This window comes from Cupressus sempervirens, chromosome 7, assembly GCF_028749045.1.
Source record: "Cupressus sempervirens isolate cs-2001-9-10 chromosome 7, ASM2874904v1, whole genome shotgun sequence".
Lineage (NCBI taxonomy): Eukaryota > Viridiplantae > Streptophyta > Pinopsida > Cupressales > Cupressaceae > Cupressus > Cupressus sempervirens.
This window is the reverse complement of record NC_143124.1, coordinates 205,974,621-205,992,744: the sequence shown is the minus strand read 5'-3', so window position 1 is coordinate 205,992,744 and position 18,124 is coordinate 205,974,621. Positions and strand designations below refer to the sequence as shown.

The 18,124-nt window shown below is 38.6% G+C and overlaps 1 protein-coding gene across 4 annotated transcripts in view; it reads right to left on the bottom strand.

Moving 5' to 3' along the window:
- The window catches only part of LOC149546218 (alpha,alpha-trehalose-phosphate synthase [UDP-forming] 1-like), a 241,184-nt gene that overhangs the window by 49,129 nt on the left and 173,931 nt on the right, over window positions 1–18,124 (bottom strand). For all 4 annotated transcript variants that reach the window (XR_016353669.1, XM_089791062.1, XM_089791063.1 and 1 more), the window contains exon 11: window positions 8,031–8,148. Coding sequence is in view for 3 of the 4 variants with exons in the window: in XM_089791062.1 (XP_089647188.1) it covers window positions 8,031–8,148 (118 nt within the window). In the remaining variant the exon portion in view is untranslated. The remainder of the gene's footprint in view (window positions 1–8,030; window positions 8,149–18,124) is intronic.

Sequence of the window (18,124 nt, the reverse complement as noted above, 5' to 3'; positions counted from 1 at the left end):
CATGAAAACCTTCACACCATAGATAGAATCCTTGTAGAGCTGCCACCTCCTTGAAGAGGAAAATGAAATCACAGCAGTGATTCACATTTTGAAATCAATTACTTCAGTAGATACAAACAACCACATAAACTATCAATCAAGAAACCTATACTTCCTCTTTCCAAACAAACTAGATCTGCCCACAAATACTAAAAGCCTCTGATATTAGAATAAACCATGCACTGGTACAGAGACTTAGACTAGAGTCGCCACTCACACTTAGTGAGAAAAGACTTGAAACAATTTACCACTAATAAATCTCTTCAAATACACTTCACAAACTTTATACAACAAGCTGAAACACAATCCAATGAAGTGTATGAAACTTATCAAACTATTCTCCTCCTCTTAGTGCTGAAACTCACTTGATGGAGAACACTGCCTTTTAACAATCAATTTTCATGAAAAGACAATACATGAAAATAAAAATACCTCAAGATCCGGATGGCTGAAAGTTCTTTGTCTACCATTTACAATAGTAGACCCAAAATCTCATCAATTCTTTACTGAACTATTTGAAACAACACATAACAAATCTTACCAACCTTTTAAATGTTTCAACCTCTTTGAATCTGCTCTTCTCCTGCAGCTACTAATCACAATTCATGTATAGAACTGCACTTGTACAGAGATTAATTTCGAGTCACCACTCACATTAAGTGAGACATGAACTGCATTAGTCTTGAAGATACCACAAACTTATTTGAAACAACAGCAGATAGAAGACACTTCTTCAGATTTATCTTGAATTTGAAACCTCTACACAAAGCTGAAACATAACTTTCTTGACTCTGAAATCACAATAGGACTTTGGAAACAACAACCAGCTGCATTGACAGAGATTCCAGTACTTCTAACAATGAATTTCTTCACAGACTCCCCAGCAAAGTTGCCATCTTGTTATTAGTCCTATCTTTCCAAATTATCCCAAATGTATCAAAATATTCAATCATATCCTATACAGCATTCCTGTATTGTTTTAATCTTTTGTTTTTTTGACACGTAAGCATTTCTTACTTGGGATACAACCAATTCAGAATCTCCTATAACATACAAACATTTTATCCCATGCTTATAAGCTAATCTAAGTCCTAATAGCAAAGCCTCATATTCTGCTATATTGTTGGTACAAGGGAAACTTAATGTAAAGGAGAATTTGTATGTTACCCCTACTGGAGATATCAACAAAATACCTGCACCAGATCCATCCTTGTAGCAAGCACCATCAAAAAACATAGCCCACAAATCACCTTTGTCTGTCTTTGTGTCAGCTTCTACTTCCATATGAGATTTATGCTTGCCTTTCTTCAAGGTTGGAACCTTAGCTCGGAATGCACTGACATCTGTATCCACAAAGTTTGCTATATCATCCTCTATCTCCTCTTCTATCATATATATACTCTTAGGCTCTCTATTTATTTTTACCAAGTTCCCCTCAATGTTGAAAGTAGCAAATGATAAATCAAATTGCAAACTCCCCCCCCCCCCCATAGCAGCACTCCACTTTTTGGACAACAACATGCCATACTAAGGTGGAATGTCAACAACTAATACACTTATAGTAAGCTCTTTGTCAGGATAAGCTGTCAATTTATATGGTAAAGCATTAATAGTGCCTATGATTGTCACCTCTCTTTTATCCATAGCACAACATCTTCCCTAAGTAGTATCAACCTTCAAGCCCAATTCCTTCATTATCTCAAAAGGCATCACAGTATTGGAAGCACCAGAATCAATCATGCAATTTTTTAATGTTTTACCATTTACTAAGATACTCAAGAAAAATGGCTCAACACTTCCTAAACATTGATTTACAGAGCTATCCAAGAACATTTGGGGAATTTGAGACACAACTACTTCAATTTCTTTGTCTGTTATCTTTTCTTCATTGTTTTCCTTAGGAGCATGATCTCTATTACAATCATATTTTATCTTTTCATCAATACCTCCTCCTATGCTATGGCTTTATTTCGATGTTCAGGGATTCTTAATAATTCAAACAAAGGAAACTTGATAGTAATTTGGGATAAAACAGCAAGCATATCTATAGAAGAGTCAGAAGGGACATCAATAGTTACACCCCTTTTCTCATAATTTTTATGAAAAATACTTACAGCACCCTAATGTTTTTTGTCATTTACATCTAATATTTTTGATATCTTCTACTCCAACTTATTCTGAAGCTCAGGAACCTAGGGATTATCTACCTTTCTTGGCTCCCATTTCTTGTTTATAGCTTTGACCTTCAGAGCGAGGATATCCTTAGGCTTTACAACTTCCTTTTTCTTAGGGTCAACTTTCTTGATAAATATACTAGCCACCTTACCACCATCAGAACTCTGAGCCATATGTCTGGTTTGTACTGGAGCTACCATGCTAGCAGTGATCTGATCAACCTCTTCTCTAGAAGGCTTCCTTAGTATCACCTCCTCTCTAGTAGATGCCATGTTACATATATTGTCCTCGACATCACTCTCCTCATCAGAAAATACTTGCTGCTACATATGATTTTGAAACTGTCTTTGCTCCTCCACATCCCTGTCATGATCATCACTGTCATAATGATCATAATGTGACTCAAACATATTGCATCCTACATCATCATTGTTCTCTTCATGTTCCTGATTTTCTTCTACCTTAGTTTGATTTCTAGAAAATGACAAAGCTACTGCACAATATTCAAGAGCATGAGGTAATTGACAAACAAAACACCACGTGGGTTCAGCAGTGAACTCAGGATCATCTACCATATTTACAGAATTTTTTGATAAGGGATCAGGGGTGACCTTGTTACTGGTGTTCTTAAGAGGAGGAACATTAGGCTGACCATCCTTCCAAGTAGTGTTATAAGGGAAATTTTGCAATCTATTCTGTCTACTAAAGTTGGACTGATAAGGGACCTTATTTTCAGTGGGATTTCTATCATTCTTTCCCTAAGAAAGATTCAAAACTTTTATAGCATTTAGAACTTGATTCATCTCACTAGGCTATTGCTTTTTTCCTCCTGTAGATTTGTGTTCTTCATTTCTATTTCCCTTGCTCCCAAATAACCTAGGATCATCCCTTTTGATTTCTAATCTCCCTAAAACCCTCAAGTTATTTTCTATATTGATAGCAATTCTGAAAGCATCTCTTAAGGTCCTAGGCTCCTTATCCCTAAGCTGGTATTCCATTTTACCATCAAAAGCATTCAAATAAGTAATCATACATATCTTATCATCAACTAGCATGGCTTGCATCAGCTTATACATCCTCTTCTGGAACCTATTGCAGAGATAAGTGAACCTATAGATCTTCTCATGATAAGTGAACGTATTACAGAGATATCTGCGATATTTTAATCTATAATACCACCCTTGTCTAGAAACCCTACATTCATCTACTTGCCTTTCTTTGGGTAATTTAATCAATGGCAGACAAGCATAAATTGGTATATCAAAAGATTTTAAAAAAATTCAAAAAGCATAGATTTTAATTGGTTAAAATTTGAGGGAAAAATGGGTTAGAATTAGGGATTTCTGAAATATCTCCTTTTTTTAAAGATTTTTGGCAATTCTGTTAATAATTTTTCTTCTAAATATTTTCAGATTTCTTAGTTTTATCAATGCAATACTTAAAAAAATATATGCTATTTGAGCTTATTAGCTTTATAAATAAAGATATCCACAAATATTAGGTGCAATATTATTTAGATTATATTCTATTTTGCATGTTTAGGTTTAATGGTTCGATCAAATTTTTTTGGGGGCCTAGGTTCATTTTGGGTTCATCCCTACAAAAGCACTATATATATGAAATTTTATATAATAAATTCAAAATATATTATAATTATTAATCTAATTTATATATCTTTAAAACCTGAAAATTTCATTTAAATATTAAATATAAATTTTATAAAAAACCATATCTAAAGCTAAATGTTGCTTAGGTTATAACTAAAATTTAAAAACAATAATAGTGATTAGCTGCCTCATGTTGAGACAAATATGAATGATTAAATTGACATCATTTTAGTTTAACACAATGCTAGGGTTTCTGCTACAATTTATGAAGGGACAAAATAGTGAATAAAGGATTTTGATTCCTCTAGCGTAGTGCTAGCCACCTCACGTCAAGTCAAACAAGAATCCATAAATTGACACAATTATTGTTCCAAACCACGAGATGCTTCCACTGATGTTGCTAGGGTGTTTTTGCAAGTCTTTGAAAAGAGAGAAAACTGATAAAGCCTTTTGCTTCCTCAAACACGACACTAGGGTTTCAGCTCATGTCTTTCACAGCAAGATTTGACAAACCTTGTGTTATAGATTTGGATTCTTCGTGTCAGTTTGTCAATTCAACCCCCTACACTATAGAAAAGATGACAATTTGGCCGACTCGTCAAAAATTAAACAATTTTTTTAATGAAGATTTGTAGACCCTAGAGGAATACAGGATGAACCAGCTCTGCCACTATGATGTGATAATCATTGATATTCAACGTTAAAAAATGGAGAGGAATACTCATTGATTAGAGGTTACTTGCAGAGTTTCTAAACAAAAATAAAAGACCAAAAAGAAACATACTAAATAAGAACTAACAACAAAAAGGAAAGATCCTAATGAAATGACCATTATAGAAACTTAGCAAAATTATTTTTACTTGTCTTTTTAAACTAGTGAATATTAGTAACATCTGTACTTTGCAAAATATGATTATAGGAGCCGGTCGATATGATTAAAGCTTATAATTGTACGCTTCCCAATCTCAACCCGTTATCATGTTGGTAGGTTTTAGTATCTTATAGTTACTACCTCAAGTACTTACTATTTATAATTGTTTGCTTATGTGATGAACTTTACTTCATCCCAAAACATTGCTCATATCCATCACTGATCCTTCTCTTTTCCATGTAAACTCTCTGGTCCATGTAAACATCATTCCTTAGCATTAATCAAAAGTGCTTAATGTTTGTTGAGTGATAGATGGCCTTCGACATAGCTATGCATTCAATAGATGGCTTCCTTAAAGGCCACATATTCTTAATTCTACGAACCATGGTTTACAGCACTCTCTATTTATTCTATGTCATGTACTTGATATTATGATTAAGCTTGAGTGAACTAACAAGATTAGATCACCTGAGGATTCTATTGTTATACATACCATACTTGTAACAGCGAAGAAAACTATAATGCAAATTCATATTGATTCCCCATGATAGCTAGAAGCTATGTTTGCATGCCCATTCTTAATTCTTTGTAGTGGTTTTTTAGTAAAAAGAACATGAAAATTAGGGGGGTGTTGTTGCACATCAAAGGACAAAATTGTCATGAATTAGACTGAATCATATGCTGCATGCCATATTATTTAGTCGGGCACTGATTTTATATGATGTGAATGCACCATAAAGCTGTGATCCTTAACAAGATCCACTGAGTCTTATTCAAGTGGTGCCATGCCATATCAAACCACCACTATTTACCAGATGCCACAAAGAACAAAGGCTTTGGCATTAATTATCAACTTTTGTGCTTATTAGGTGAAGTTGTTGTTGACTTGGTGGTTAGCACCTCCTTCAAGGTTCGCAACATGGCTTAACCGCCTCTCGTAGATCTTGGTAAGTCTAGTGTTTGTGATGTTTGTTGATAGCTCGAGCTTTTGGCACAACGGAAAACATACCAACGACTGGTATCAGAGCCTTGGGTCACGGGTTCAAATCTCGGGAGGTCTCCTTCATTCCATTGGTGCAAAACCCTCAGTTGGTCTTGAGGGGGAGATTGTTGACTTAGTGGTCAGCACCTCCTTCAGGGTTCGCGACATGGCTTAACTACCTCTCGTAGATCTTGGTAAGTCTAGTGTTTGTGACATTCGTTGATAGTTCGATCTTTTGATGCAACGGCAAACATATCAACTCAATTACCGGATTCTTCTATTTAGGCTTGGGTCCTGGTACTAGTACAATTTTGGTATTGGTCCTTCGTGGGCACTTCACGGGTTCTGTATGGGTCCTTCTGCGAAAGACCTACAATGAATCTGGGCATCTAGGAAGTATCCCAAGGCAGTAGGTCAGTTTATGTATGAATTTCCGATTTGTTCATCAAAATGTTTTTTCTATCAACGTTAGATACTATCTTGCAACAGCTTGGTAATATTATTCAAGCCAAAATTGTTCTATGTAATGCCCTTAGTTTATGACAGTAGTGAACAAAAATCTACTTTGATTCATTTGAAGATCAGGGATAGACTATTAGTATTTTTATTTGTAGATCTAAGGACATGACTGTTGGTAGATTTGTAAAAGCCAGCCAATAGTTATGTTTGTTGATCATGTTCATGTCGATGTCAACTGCCAATGCATGTAATCTGAAACTATATCAGTAATACAATTAATTAATTTATAAATTTATTGGCCATTATGAATTTATGAGTATCACTCTTCTTTTATATTTGTAACTTTGATGTTTTAACATACATACATGCATACATATATGGATGAACCCGAATCTGCAAGGGAGGAAAAATTGTCGTACCCACATACCCGAATCCAGTATCCGTACCCAAACCAGAACCCATATCGGCAACTTAGCATACCAACAATTTTCGTATCCTTTGGGATCCTTAGCCACAACCTTCAGATTTTTGTCAGGATTATTGGTTTGTCTGAGAATTCCACACACTATTTGATATTATTGTTGTATTATCTAGGATATTTGAAACAAGTAAAGGGTTTCAGTTTGAACAATTGAATAGAGTCAATTTGGCAACAACAATTAGTTTATTGTTCAAATCGGCTTTTCATTCAAGTACAGCTCTGATATATAAATTTGGAAAAGCATAAAAAAATCAGATATTTGGGGAAAAAGGGACATCAGACATTCTCAATCTCTGAGAATGGAGAACTTTACCCTGTTCCACCTTAAACCCATATAACTGCCCCTCACTTTTTGATAGGTGAAGCAAACATCCTTCACAAGTACCAAACTGCCAATACTTGTAAGAAACATTTAGGCCAAACATTCCCCATTCCGAGATTGCCATCCATCTGGAACTGACCAACACAAATCACATATTCTGTGGTCTGCTGAATATAATACAACAGAAAAATGAGTAGCAGACACTCAAACAAGAACATTCAAATGCGATTATGCAAAATCACAAGGCATAAAAGAATATCCTATTTTTACAGTCAACAGTTTGCACAAGCTTGGTGAAGGACTTCATATTCTTTGTTATTACTATCAGCAGGCTTATAACAGGGCTGATGCAATTGAGATGATTCTCGGGGAAGATAAACTGAGAAAGGACAGTAAATCCTTTTATTAAAAAGTTCAAACAGCTTAATTCTACCAAAAATGCCGCATGGCAGAGACATCTATCCTTACGCCTCTCCTGAACAATGAATTTTCATCCTGGAGACCAAACATTGCCTCTTAAGATGAGACCACAAATTTGGATGTCAGTAATGATGTTTCTATCTTTCAACATATTGGCACCAGTTCAATCTCATCGCAAAGATTACTAATTGTAGATACCCATCCTATTGTTGATGGTGTATTTATTTACTATGTTCAATTATTGTGCCCATTTTATTTCAAGAGATTTGGTTTACCAGGCTTCTTTGCCTCTCACCATGAAAACCTTTGAAATTCAATGATATTTATATATGTAGAGTACAAAACTAAATTTTAATGGTTAAGGTTGAGCTTCACACCAAATCACCGAACTGTAGTCATTGAAGAACTCTTTGAAGATAACATAGGAGCAATAACTATTTAGTGTGACAAAACAGTTACAACAAAGATTATTTTTATTTCGACTTTTGTATGCAAACTTGAGATGTTCACCACAAGAAAAATCCACTTCAAAATTATGAGATTATTCTAAAGGATATAGAAAATGAATCTGGAATATTCTACTTTCATTCACTGGATTTGTGAGTTAAAAATTTCCATTATGTAAGGCATATATTTGTAACAAGTGAAGAGAGAAAATGGTAAAGAGATAATACCAATATAAGAAGCCGGTTATTAGATTGTTTGTACTTTTCAATGGCAATCTCAATAGGAAGTTGGGGAGGAATGTGTCGAGTCCGTAATTGCGCCTCAACAATTGTATCATTCAATTCACTATAATCATGAAAAACCAATGGTTATGATTAAATGCAAAAACAGAATATTAATTCGGGTCCCTGAAGAGAGCACCGCAATCTAAAAACAATTTTAAAAACTTAGGTAAGTACAAAGCTCAAGCCTCAGAAAAGAACTATGAAAGAAACAAGGAAGACTTTCAAATCCAGTTCTGACGAATAAGCCCCGGAACAAATTCCTTGGATCTTCATCAATTAATGAATGAAAGATGGTGCTTGGCAAGCAATGCTCCTGACGAACAACAATGCAATTCCCTTATCTTTCTAAAAAGTTTGATTTTTATTTTAAAAGCACTCAATTGCGCTTCCTTCAACCACGTACAAATTGTGACAGCATCCAATGGCTAATATACTTTTACACTGAATGAGATATAACTTGAGTAATGACACTTCATTAGTTATCACGAGAAAGGGAACGCCTCAAATCTAAAGCACACATCAACAATGTTAAGATCAATCATGTGGTATGCATATTTTGCACTTAAAGAATTTGAAATTAACTGTCAAACTTACACATTGATCAAACCTGCAATTCCAAGTGTTATAACATGCACACAAATAATTCTGAAAGTGGAAGAATCATAATGAATAAAAAGTCAACTAAGAATATAAAACTCGCAGTCAACACATTTTATTACTCTGTGTTCTTTAATCTACAGTTCTGTTTAAACATAGTGAATGCCAATGGTCATACTCATTAACAGAACTCTAACTTGACAAATCAGAAAATGATGTTATATTTGTAAACATCGTAATCCTAAACAAATCTCTAAAAATGTCTGCTATCCACCCAGAGAAAAGAAAAAAAAAAAAGTGAGTCAATACCTAAGAAGAATCCAAAAACAGCACCTATAATAAATAATAATAAAAGTTCGTAAAACTGCAACAAAATTTAAATAAAAACCAATCCTAAACTGTAATATCCCACATCCCAAATGTAGCAATACAAATTTTCCCTGCGAATAATTTCATCAAATCATTTGCTTGGCTGATTTGATTAATGTTTTCAATGTTTGTATACAAAGATTGATCTTTCTTATTGCAGATTTGTAATCCAATCACAACGTATTGTAGGGTTATATACTACCAGAATATAATTATCTTTGATATGCAATCAAGTATAAAATAACAACTCTAGTATGATTTATTTTATTCTATTGAAATCTGAATATAATATCTTTGAAATAGTATTTCCTACCATAGAATTTACAATCTACTTTAAAACCAAATAAGATTGCATACAGATACTAAGATCCTTGTCACTATGGGTTCGAGAATATGCCAAAATTGACTCCAAAGTTCATAAAAATATCTTCAACAGGTTTGCAATCTAGTTTGAGTCCCAACCAAACACTAACCAATGCATACCATTCTTCCTTCAAACTAAAAATGACCCAAAAAGTTATGCACCATGCAAATTGATTTCTAGAAAGGCTCAGGATGATGTAAAAATGTAACTGAATACACCTGCAGCTTCTTTACATGCTGATCCACAACAGTAAAAGATATTACATCCACAATTTCTCTAACAATATCAACCACAAGTTAAAGATAATGCTCTGAACCTAAACGTCCAATATTGTAAAATGCTCAATGCCTTCATGGCCCATTTGGTAGCAGGAATTGAGGTCAAATTGGGAAATGCAAATACCCAAAAACCCAAATTTGCTGTTTGTTTCTAAAAAATAAAAATAGAATTAGGATTCGCAACTTCTGATTTTAGCCCAAAATGGGCATAGCAGTCTTCCCTCTCGAAAGGTGGAAGTGAAAAAACAATTCTAATTCCAATTCCACCATTTCCTAAACCAAATTTGATGTGGTGTCGGGTCCAGTTGCTCAGTTTATCATTGTTTGCCATGTGAAGGAAAAACATTTTCACATTTTCGTTGGACCCATATATGTCAAGCACAAGAAACCCTCATCACTTGCCATTTTGTTCACACAACACAACGCTGGTCGTCGCCATTTTGTTCAGCAGAACACAACACTGGTCGTCATTCTTGTTATTGGGTGATTATCTCTGAGAACTGTCATCCTGTTCTTGAAAAAATAGAGTGAAATAGAGACCTTTGACCTGCATTTTCATTTGCTATGTTTTCTTCCTTTTCAAGAAAATCTTGAAGTGCTTTGCAGAGCAAATTAAGAAGGTCCAGAACACTATGCCAACAACTCCAATAATAAAGTGCAGCTCTTGATCTCACATTTAAGAAATATTGTTTTGCTTTGTCATAGCATGTACAAAAATCCTTATAGAGAATTTCAGAGTGAATTTAAGTAGGTAATAGATTGTTGCTTGCAAACATTTTGCTTTGAGATTATTTGCAATGTGTGCAGAAGAGCGTCGTTGTGAAGGATTTTTCGGCAGTTTTCAAGGCTTGGAAGGTAAGAATTGTCTTATCAGGAGGTTTCGGTGTCTTTTATTTAATGGTGCAGAATATATTTTACAAAGATTTCTTTAAAATAGAAAATCAAACAGATGATTGTACAGTGATATGTGGTTTTATGTATGCATTATGATTTGATTTCGCCTTGTAAGCTTTCAGCTGCTTTTAAGGCAAAACGTCATAGTGCTTTTGTTAAAATGAGGGCTTAACTTGGTGGATAATGTAGTGGAACTTTCAGCCTAATGTCAGGTTGTTTTTGTGAGCAGACGTCGGGAGATTCGTGTTTGCAGGAAACCAAATAGTAATTTGACTCCTCACTTGAATTGAAATTGCACTTCATCTCGGTTGAGTCAGATCTTTCTAATAAGGAATGCATCACATTGAAATCACTTCCGTCCTCTGATGAAATTGATCCAAACAAGGCATTGCAGTCCACTGAGACATCTATTTCCAAAGGAACACATCAACACAATCAGCAAGGTTCAATTTTGGCATTAGTTCAATGTTTGGTTCGGAATGTGTAATGTCCCCATTTTTAGCAGGTTCCTGCACTTGGCCAAGTCAATTCACCATCACAACCCTCGTGAGCTAACAATGGGATTTGGGGGTCTCAATTGTGTGGTTATAGACTTTCCAGCAGCCTATAGTGTGTTTTGGCTCCATTTGAGGGACTTACTATTTATAGTAAGTCAATTTGTTGGTTCCGATGAGCTCAATTGAGTTAGTGGAGTTGGGTGATGCTCTCAATTTTTATTTCGAGCTTCCGGTTTGAGCTCCAAGAATCTTGGAGGGAGCATAAATCTATAGTAAGTCACCCCGTCAAGTTCATTCATCATCAAGATCACTTTGGTGTTGTTAGAATTCGATTTTGATGCTTCTTTAGTTGTTTTCGCAAAACAGGTGAACTATTATTATTCATCTAAATACGCTGAGGTTGCTATTTTTGTTCGTGTTGTTTGTTGGTCACCTCAGTATCATAGCTCGTTGGAACCCGAACGAAAAGTTTTAAATTGTGAGAACAAGAAATAGTGGCCTTGCATGCCAAAATATTAAGTTATGATGGAAAAGGTCATTTTTGTAGCCAAAAGCAATTTATAAATTATATTAATGACACTTTATTATATTTTAATGTTGTGTAGAGAAAGCTTCTTAAGTGAAGTTCTTTTGGGAAACTAGTGCCATTTGGAGATTATAAATATGGCGATATTTGATGAGAAAAGCATTTGATTATTTATTTGCTTTTGTTGCCTGTAAAGAATTTCAGAGTTGTTTGTAATTTGCCCTTGCTGAAGTATAAGAGTTTGGATTTGAGAAGTGCCCGGTAATTCACAGCTGAGGTATTGTGAATTAATTATGAGAGTTGTTATAGTCTCAATTGTAGAGTCTTCCTTTTGTTTTGACTATAGCATGAGCATGGAGTGAACTCTTCATCCGTGATACACTTCCGGAAGGGACAACTTTAGAAGATCCTTCTTCACCAAAGTTCGCAGCTATTGCAAATAAGACACCTGTACCAAACAGCGACAGTGTGGTAGCGCAGAGCGCCGACGTGGGAGTGCAAAGCCATGGTGTGGGAGTGCAAAGCACCGGTGTGGGAGTACAAAGCGCCAGTGTGGGAGTACACAGTGCCAGTGTTGCAAGACTGAACAACGCCCTTGCACAAAATCCAGTAGTGATGGCGAGATCAAAGGAAAAGCTACCGAAGTTTGATGGTGATGGTACGGCCAATGTAATCCGACACTGTAAAATATGCGAAACGATTTGGAGGGCGAATGGCATAATAGATACAAACGAATGGGTTCGGCAATTTCCTACAACCCTACGGGGTGTCGTAATTGATTAGTTCGCCGATGCAAATCCCCAACAATTAACCACTTGGGACAACCTTAAGGAGTCTACCACCGAATTTCAACTGCTTTGCGACAACAATGAAATCGTAGCTGAGATATACAACACAAAACAAGTGAAAAATGAAACAGTTCAAGTCTACGCTAGGAAATTAAAAGACTTGATAAATAAAATGGAGAATAAGCCGACTGATGGGCTGCAGAAAAGATGGTTCATTGAAGGCCTACACCCGAAGTTGCGGAAGAAGATGAAGATTGTGCCGCCATCATCATAAAGCATACGATCGAGCGATGAATTTAGAAAGTGAGCAGAAGATAAAAAAAGCAAAAGAAGAGTAGTTCATTAGATTCAGATGATGACGCGTCCTCGGGAGAAGATAGCAACAATGATGAAAATAGCAGCAAGAAGGTCTGACCCCTCCAAAAGGATATGATCTGAATGATGAAAGAATTTAAGAACATGCAGAAGGAGACAAAGGGAAACGAGCTATGGTGCACGGAATGTAAGACAGAAGGTCACACAAAAGTGTCCTGTCCAAAGAATCAGTTCTACGAGATCTGCCAAATCAAACATGAAAATAAGAGGACCTCAACAAGTGTTCCTGACATAGGAGGCTTCTGCGTCAGGAGGAAGCGGAAACACCGGTACAGAGGGTGCCACGTCGGGAGGGTACAGAAATAATCGTCGAGGGCAAAATAACAATACCAATAATAATAATGGGAGCCGCAATTGAATTCAGTACGATGCGAACGGACGGCCGATGATTCAATGCCGAGCATGTAATTTGTGGGGCCACTTTGCCCGAGATTGTACAACAGCAAATGCACCAAAGTTATTATGCAGATGGTGCAGTCTGGGAGATCATGAAGATGCCAAGTGCCTGAAATTAAGAGTAAATTTGATCACCATCGGGACGAACGAAGAGGAGGATCTAGCAATCACACGGAAGCAAGCGAAACTATACCCAACCCGACGAAAGAAAAGAAGAGACTAGAGGAAGCGCAAACGGAAATTCAGAAAGAAACGTAGGCGAGGAAAGCACACTTGAAGTACACCACCGATACCTTAGCAAGGAACTATGCGGAACAGAACATCGTACGCCAGATACTACAAACTGAGGTACCCGTCAGAATAAATGATCTCCTTCTTACAATGCCTCAACTCCAATCAGCACTCACAAACATTGCTCCAGCTGCTAAACTACCGGAACACGGAAGGGAGAAGGAAAGTGGAGCAAGTATGGCGGACAGAAGGGAGAAGGAAACTGGCAGAAGTGCAGAGGATCCAATGTTGCTAGCCCTCTAATCCAAACAACATCTGGCAGTCGTTGAGATGGGAATTTTGGAAATTGTTCTGACAGACACAATTGTGGACAGAGGGTTCAGTGTGAATGTGTTATCGGAGGATACCTAGAAGAGGTTGGAGCAGCCGACGTTGTGGCCACCTATGTTCCAATTATTAACGGCGGACCAGCATGAGATCAAACCGTTGGGAGTCCTGATGGCACAACTAGTGACTATTGGAACACAATCGTTCCTACTAAACTTCATCGTCATCCCGTTGAAGGGGAGAGGATATGACGCCATTCTAGGTCGAGGATGGCTTGTACAAGCAAAGGTTAAGCATGACTAGAAGAAGAATACACTATCAATGGAGAGCAAAGGACGAAAATTCATTATTGATTTACACACAAATGGTGGGCGAAGAAGCCGTATCATCTGATTTCGAAGAAGAGGATGAAGGAAAGTAATGTATGGAACCCAACGAGGAAGGAGTCCTACGGTTGGAAGGTGGATCGACGGACGATGATTTGGATTCGGTGAATGGCCTTTTTCACTAGCAGATGGAGGATTACGAGCTCTTTTCGAGTTGTAATATGTTAAGGGTTGACGAAGGTAAGAAAGACGAAGGAAATGAATGTCTGAAGGAATATAGAGAAGCCGAAGAAGGAAAGGCAGTTACAACAAAAGCCGAAGGGAAGAACATATAGTACAAACCTAGAAAAAGGAAAGATTCCACCGCACGACCGCATAGAAAGAAAATGTTACGTCGAACCACGGATATAGTAGAAAGGTGCTGACAGCAAAGAAAACACATCATATGGTCTGCACAGGAAACAAAGAGGAAGGGTTTAATAAAAGCTTCAACATTAATAAAAGGTTCTAAAATCAAGAATACAGTTATTGACGGCAAAGAGTGGCAGCTGACGGAAGTCATGGTATCGAGTGTCGAGAACAAACTAGGCGATATGGAAAACCAGAGGGAGAGATCGTGTAGCTTAAATAAAATTGATGAGCGACGATTGCAAGCACAATGGGCCATGGAGGTGACACAGAACAGGCGCAAAGCATGGCATGAAAGACACCTGAAACTGAACAAGTTCCAACCGGGGCAGCGGGTGTTGAAGTATGATGAACAGAACGAAATCAAACCGGGCAAGTTTAAAGTCAAATGGGTCGGGCCATACGAGATCCTAGAGGTAGGTGATAACGAAGCAATAAAATTGTGGACCTTGGATGGACAAGAAATGCCTTAGGCAGTGAACGAGTCGAAGCTGAAGATGTACCATGCCAGGAAGACTCCCTCGTCGTTGCAGAATGGCGAAGTCCAGAGGGAGCTTTGAGTTTGTTGTAATTTTTAAATGAAGAAAAAAAATGAATATATATATATATATTTTTTTTAAATGAAAAAAATGAAAAAAAAAAGAGAGAAAAAAATGAAAAGCCCCCCACGGACACCTGTCCCATGGACAGAGTGCTCCGCAGGAAGTCCGGCGGATGGTTTTTGTCTTCTTGTGGATGCATTTACTTTCCCTGCGGTGCAACACTTTTTCCCACGGACAATTGTTGTGCATTTCCCTTGCCTTTCGCAAATGCCTGCTTAACTTTTCCATGGCTTGGTATTTCCCCCTCTTGCGCAGACGTGACTGAGTTCTTTTTACTTTCTCCGCGGCTAACTCCCTCCACGAGTTGTCTTTGCTCTTCTATAGCTAACAGCTCCAACTTTTGAAGATCTCTCTTCTGTGGACGACTGGTGTGCTGGTTCTTTTTCCCCGCAGGGTTGCTCACCTGTTCCTTCCGTGATTTGCCTCTCCTATCGCGGGTGACTATATAACTCCATGCAACCTAAGATTTTCCTTCTTCCGCAAACTTTGCCTAGCATGGGTTATAATTTGTTTGTCTTTACGGCATGATTCCCTAGTTGGATTTTTAAACTTATGCGACTTTGCATCCTTGTTTCCTTCCAAGCTCAATCGTCCAAATCAAGATTGTTCAGTGGTGTTATTTTTCAATCGTCCGGATCGAGATTGTTCAGTGGTGTTATTTGTCAATTGAATCTATTGCTCCGTATTCCATTGGCTGTGAAGATTTTCATAAGGCCAATATCCTTGGGCATAAGACCACGGACTGCATTTAAGAGATATTCTCGGGGTTCTGGACAGAACCTTACTGCGGAAAACAAAAGTAACGGAAGGAGAAACCCTATATCATAAAGCAAAGGAAGAAGCCGTTATTATGGATTCAACAGGCAAACGGAAGCAGTGGAAGAACCAGCTAAAGACAAGTATGGAGAAGAATGCCAGAGTTTTGGCCTCTGGAATCCAAGTTGTAGGGCCATCCGCCTCCAGCAGTAAGAAGTAAAAAGTAAGAGCCGAACTCACACATCTTACTGTTCAGTTTGAGGGACTCAATGGCAGTGAGTGCCGAAAATGGTGGCAAGAAACTTCGGATACTGAAGTAATTAAACAAATTTTAATACAAGCACAGGTGCATTGGGCCATCCAGCTTCCAGTTTTTTCCATTCGATTGTTTGAATCAATTTTGCGAACCATGATAGAAGCATATAATCAACACAGCAGAACCAACACATATCTGTACAAGAAGCATCGAATGACGGTTTCTTTTAAACCAAGGGATTTCACTAGGGTTTTCGGCATCCCTGGCCCAAGAGGTCAGAAGGTGGAAATCGAGAACCACAAGCTATCTCACGAACAAAAAGAACATTGGATACGATTAGTGGGTCACGATCTTACGCCCGAGGAGATGGAGTCAGTGGTAAAGGGGTCTAAATGCAGAGGGCTTCGACGAGATCTTATTCGGGAGGGCCACTGGCGATGCATCATGGATGTCATCAAGAGCAAGTTGAAAGGGGCAACTCGGGATTCGGATATAGCGTTGCCACAGATTGTATTCATGAATGGCACAGTGAATGATTGGGCCACAGTCCTCACTGACCGGATGGAGGAGTTCATGACACTCCAGCACCGAACATTCTTTAAGCTGCACCATGTCATTGGCCTCTTTCTGGAGGCAGCTGTTAATCAGATACCAATGGATGATTTTGAGGCTCCACCCTGGGGAAAGTTGGCACAAGGAGAGCCTCCAATATTCTATTGGAGACATTTGGACACGGGTGGAACAGCAACGGGGCAGAAGAAGGTATTCCGAGGATTGGAGGCTTGCGGGGACACGGACAACGGAAGGGAGGACACTTCAGAGAGCAGTGGGGTTGAGTATGAGGAAGAGAGTACTTTTGCAAAAGTTGGCAGCGAACCAGCAATTAGCTGGTCCACATTTTTCACCCTGCCATAGTTGCCAACTTCGGCGTACTTGTCCACCCCTACTTCACACATTCCTTCGTTTGGTCAACGTCATGCACCGGTCATTATGACCCCACCGATGGTGGCAGATGTTGTCCCACGGATAGTAGCAGATGTCCCACGGGCAGTGGCTGAGGGTGTCGCATCGACGACAGTTGTTGTTGTTGCATCGGCAGCTACTCCAGATGTTGCTTTCTCGTCAGATGTTGTGTCTCCTATAGCTATGACCCAGGGCTTGCCTTCCCAGGATTGTACGCCAGACCCTGTTGCACCAGCAGAGCTAGAGATGATAGAGTTGCGAGTTTGGATGTGATTGGTTCAGATGTTGTGGTCACTATTTCATCTTCCTTGTTGACGGAGGCACAGTTAGCACAGCCAACACGATTAGAGCAGCCCGAGAGAATGGAGGTAATGGATAGAGCAAGCACATTTTTGCGGCAGTAGTTCCGACTCTTTCCTGCAAAGTTCAGACCGTCCATTTAGTCCCCGAGTCATGGAGGAGTCCCTCCAAGACCAATAGCCATATCAGAGCGACAGGAGGTGGTAGTTCCACAGTTCGAGGATGCATCCAGGAAGGAGAAGGCGGCACCAGATGTGGACATGGTTACCGCAGCAATGGCAGAGATAGATAGTGATGGGGAATGGATGATGGATGATGTACCGAAGGAGGATTATGGATCAGATGAGGATAGATGCAGAGACTACCTCAGGGCTATGCGGTTTGCACTGCAGAAGGGACAAAATGTGGCATTGCAGGCTATGACTCGGTGGAGAGAGTGGCATTTGGTCCGGGCTTATATCAGGGGGATTTGTCCAAAACGATTTCGTTCATGTTTTGAGGACAAGGGTTGGCCAGTAGTTGAGAAACTTGAGATGTTGGCAGATTGGGCCACCGAGCCTGAGTTGGAGCCGTGCACCACTCCGATGGAGAAGCTGGCGCACGAGATAGTAGGATTGTACAAAGAAGTCTATTATGCTCGCAGCCGTGCGGAGGCAAACAGGGAAGCAAACAAGGTCACAGCTGAGAGGTCTATGGCAATAGAAAGGGAGGCCAGAGAAAAGGTAGATGCGGATTTGGCTAGCCAGCAACCAGCATGGGCAGTTGAGCGTGCAACACTTTTGCG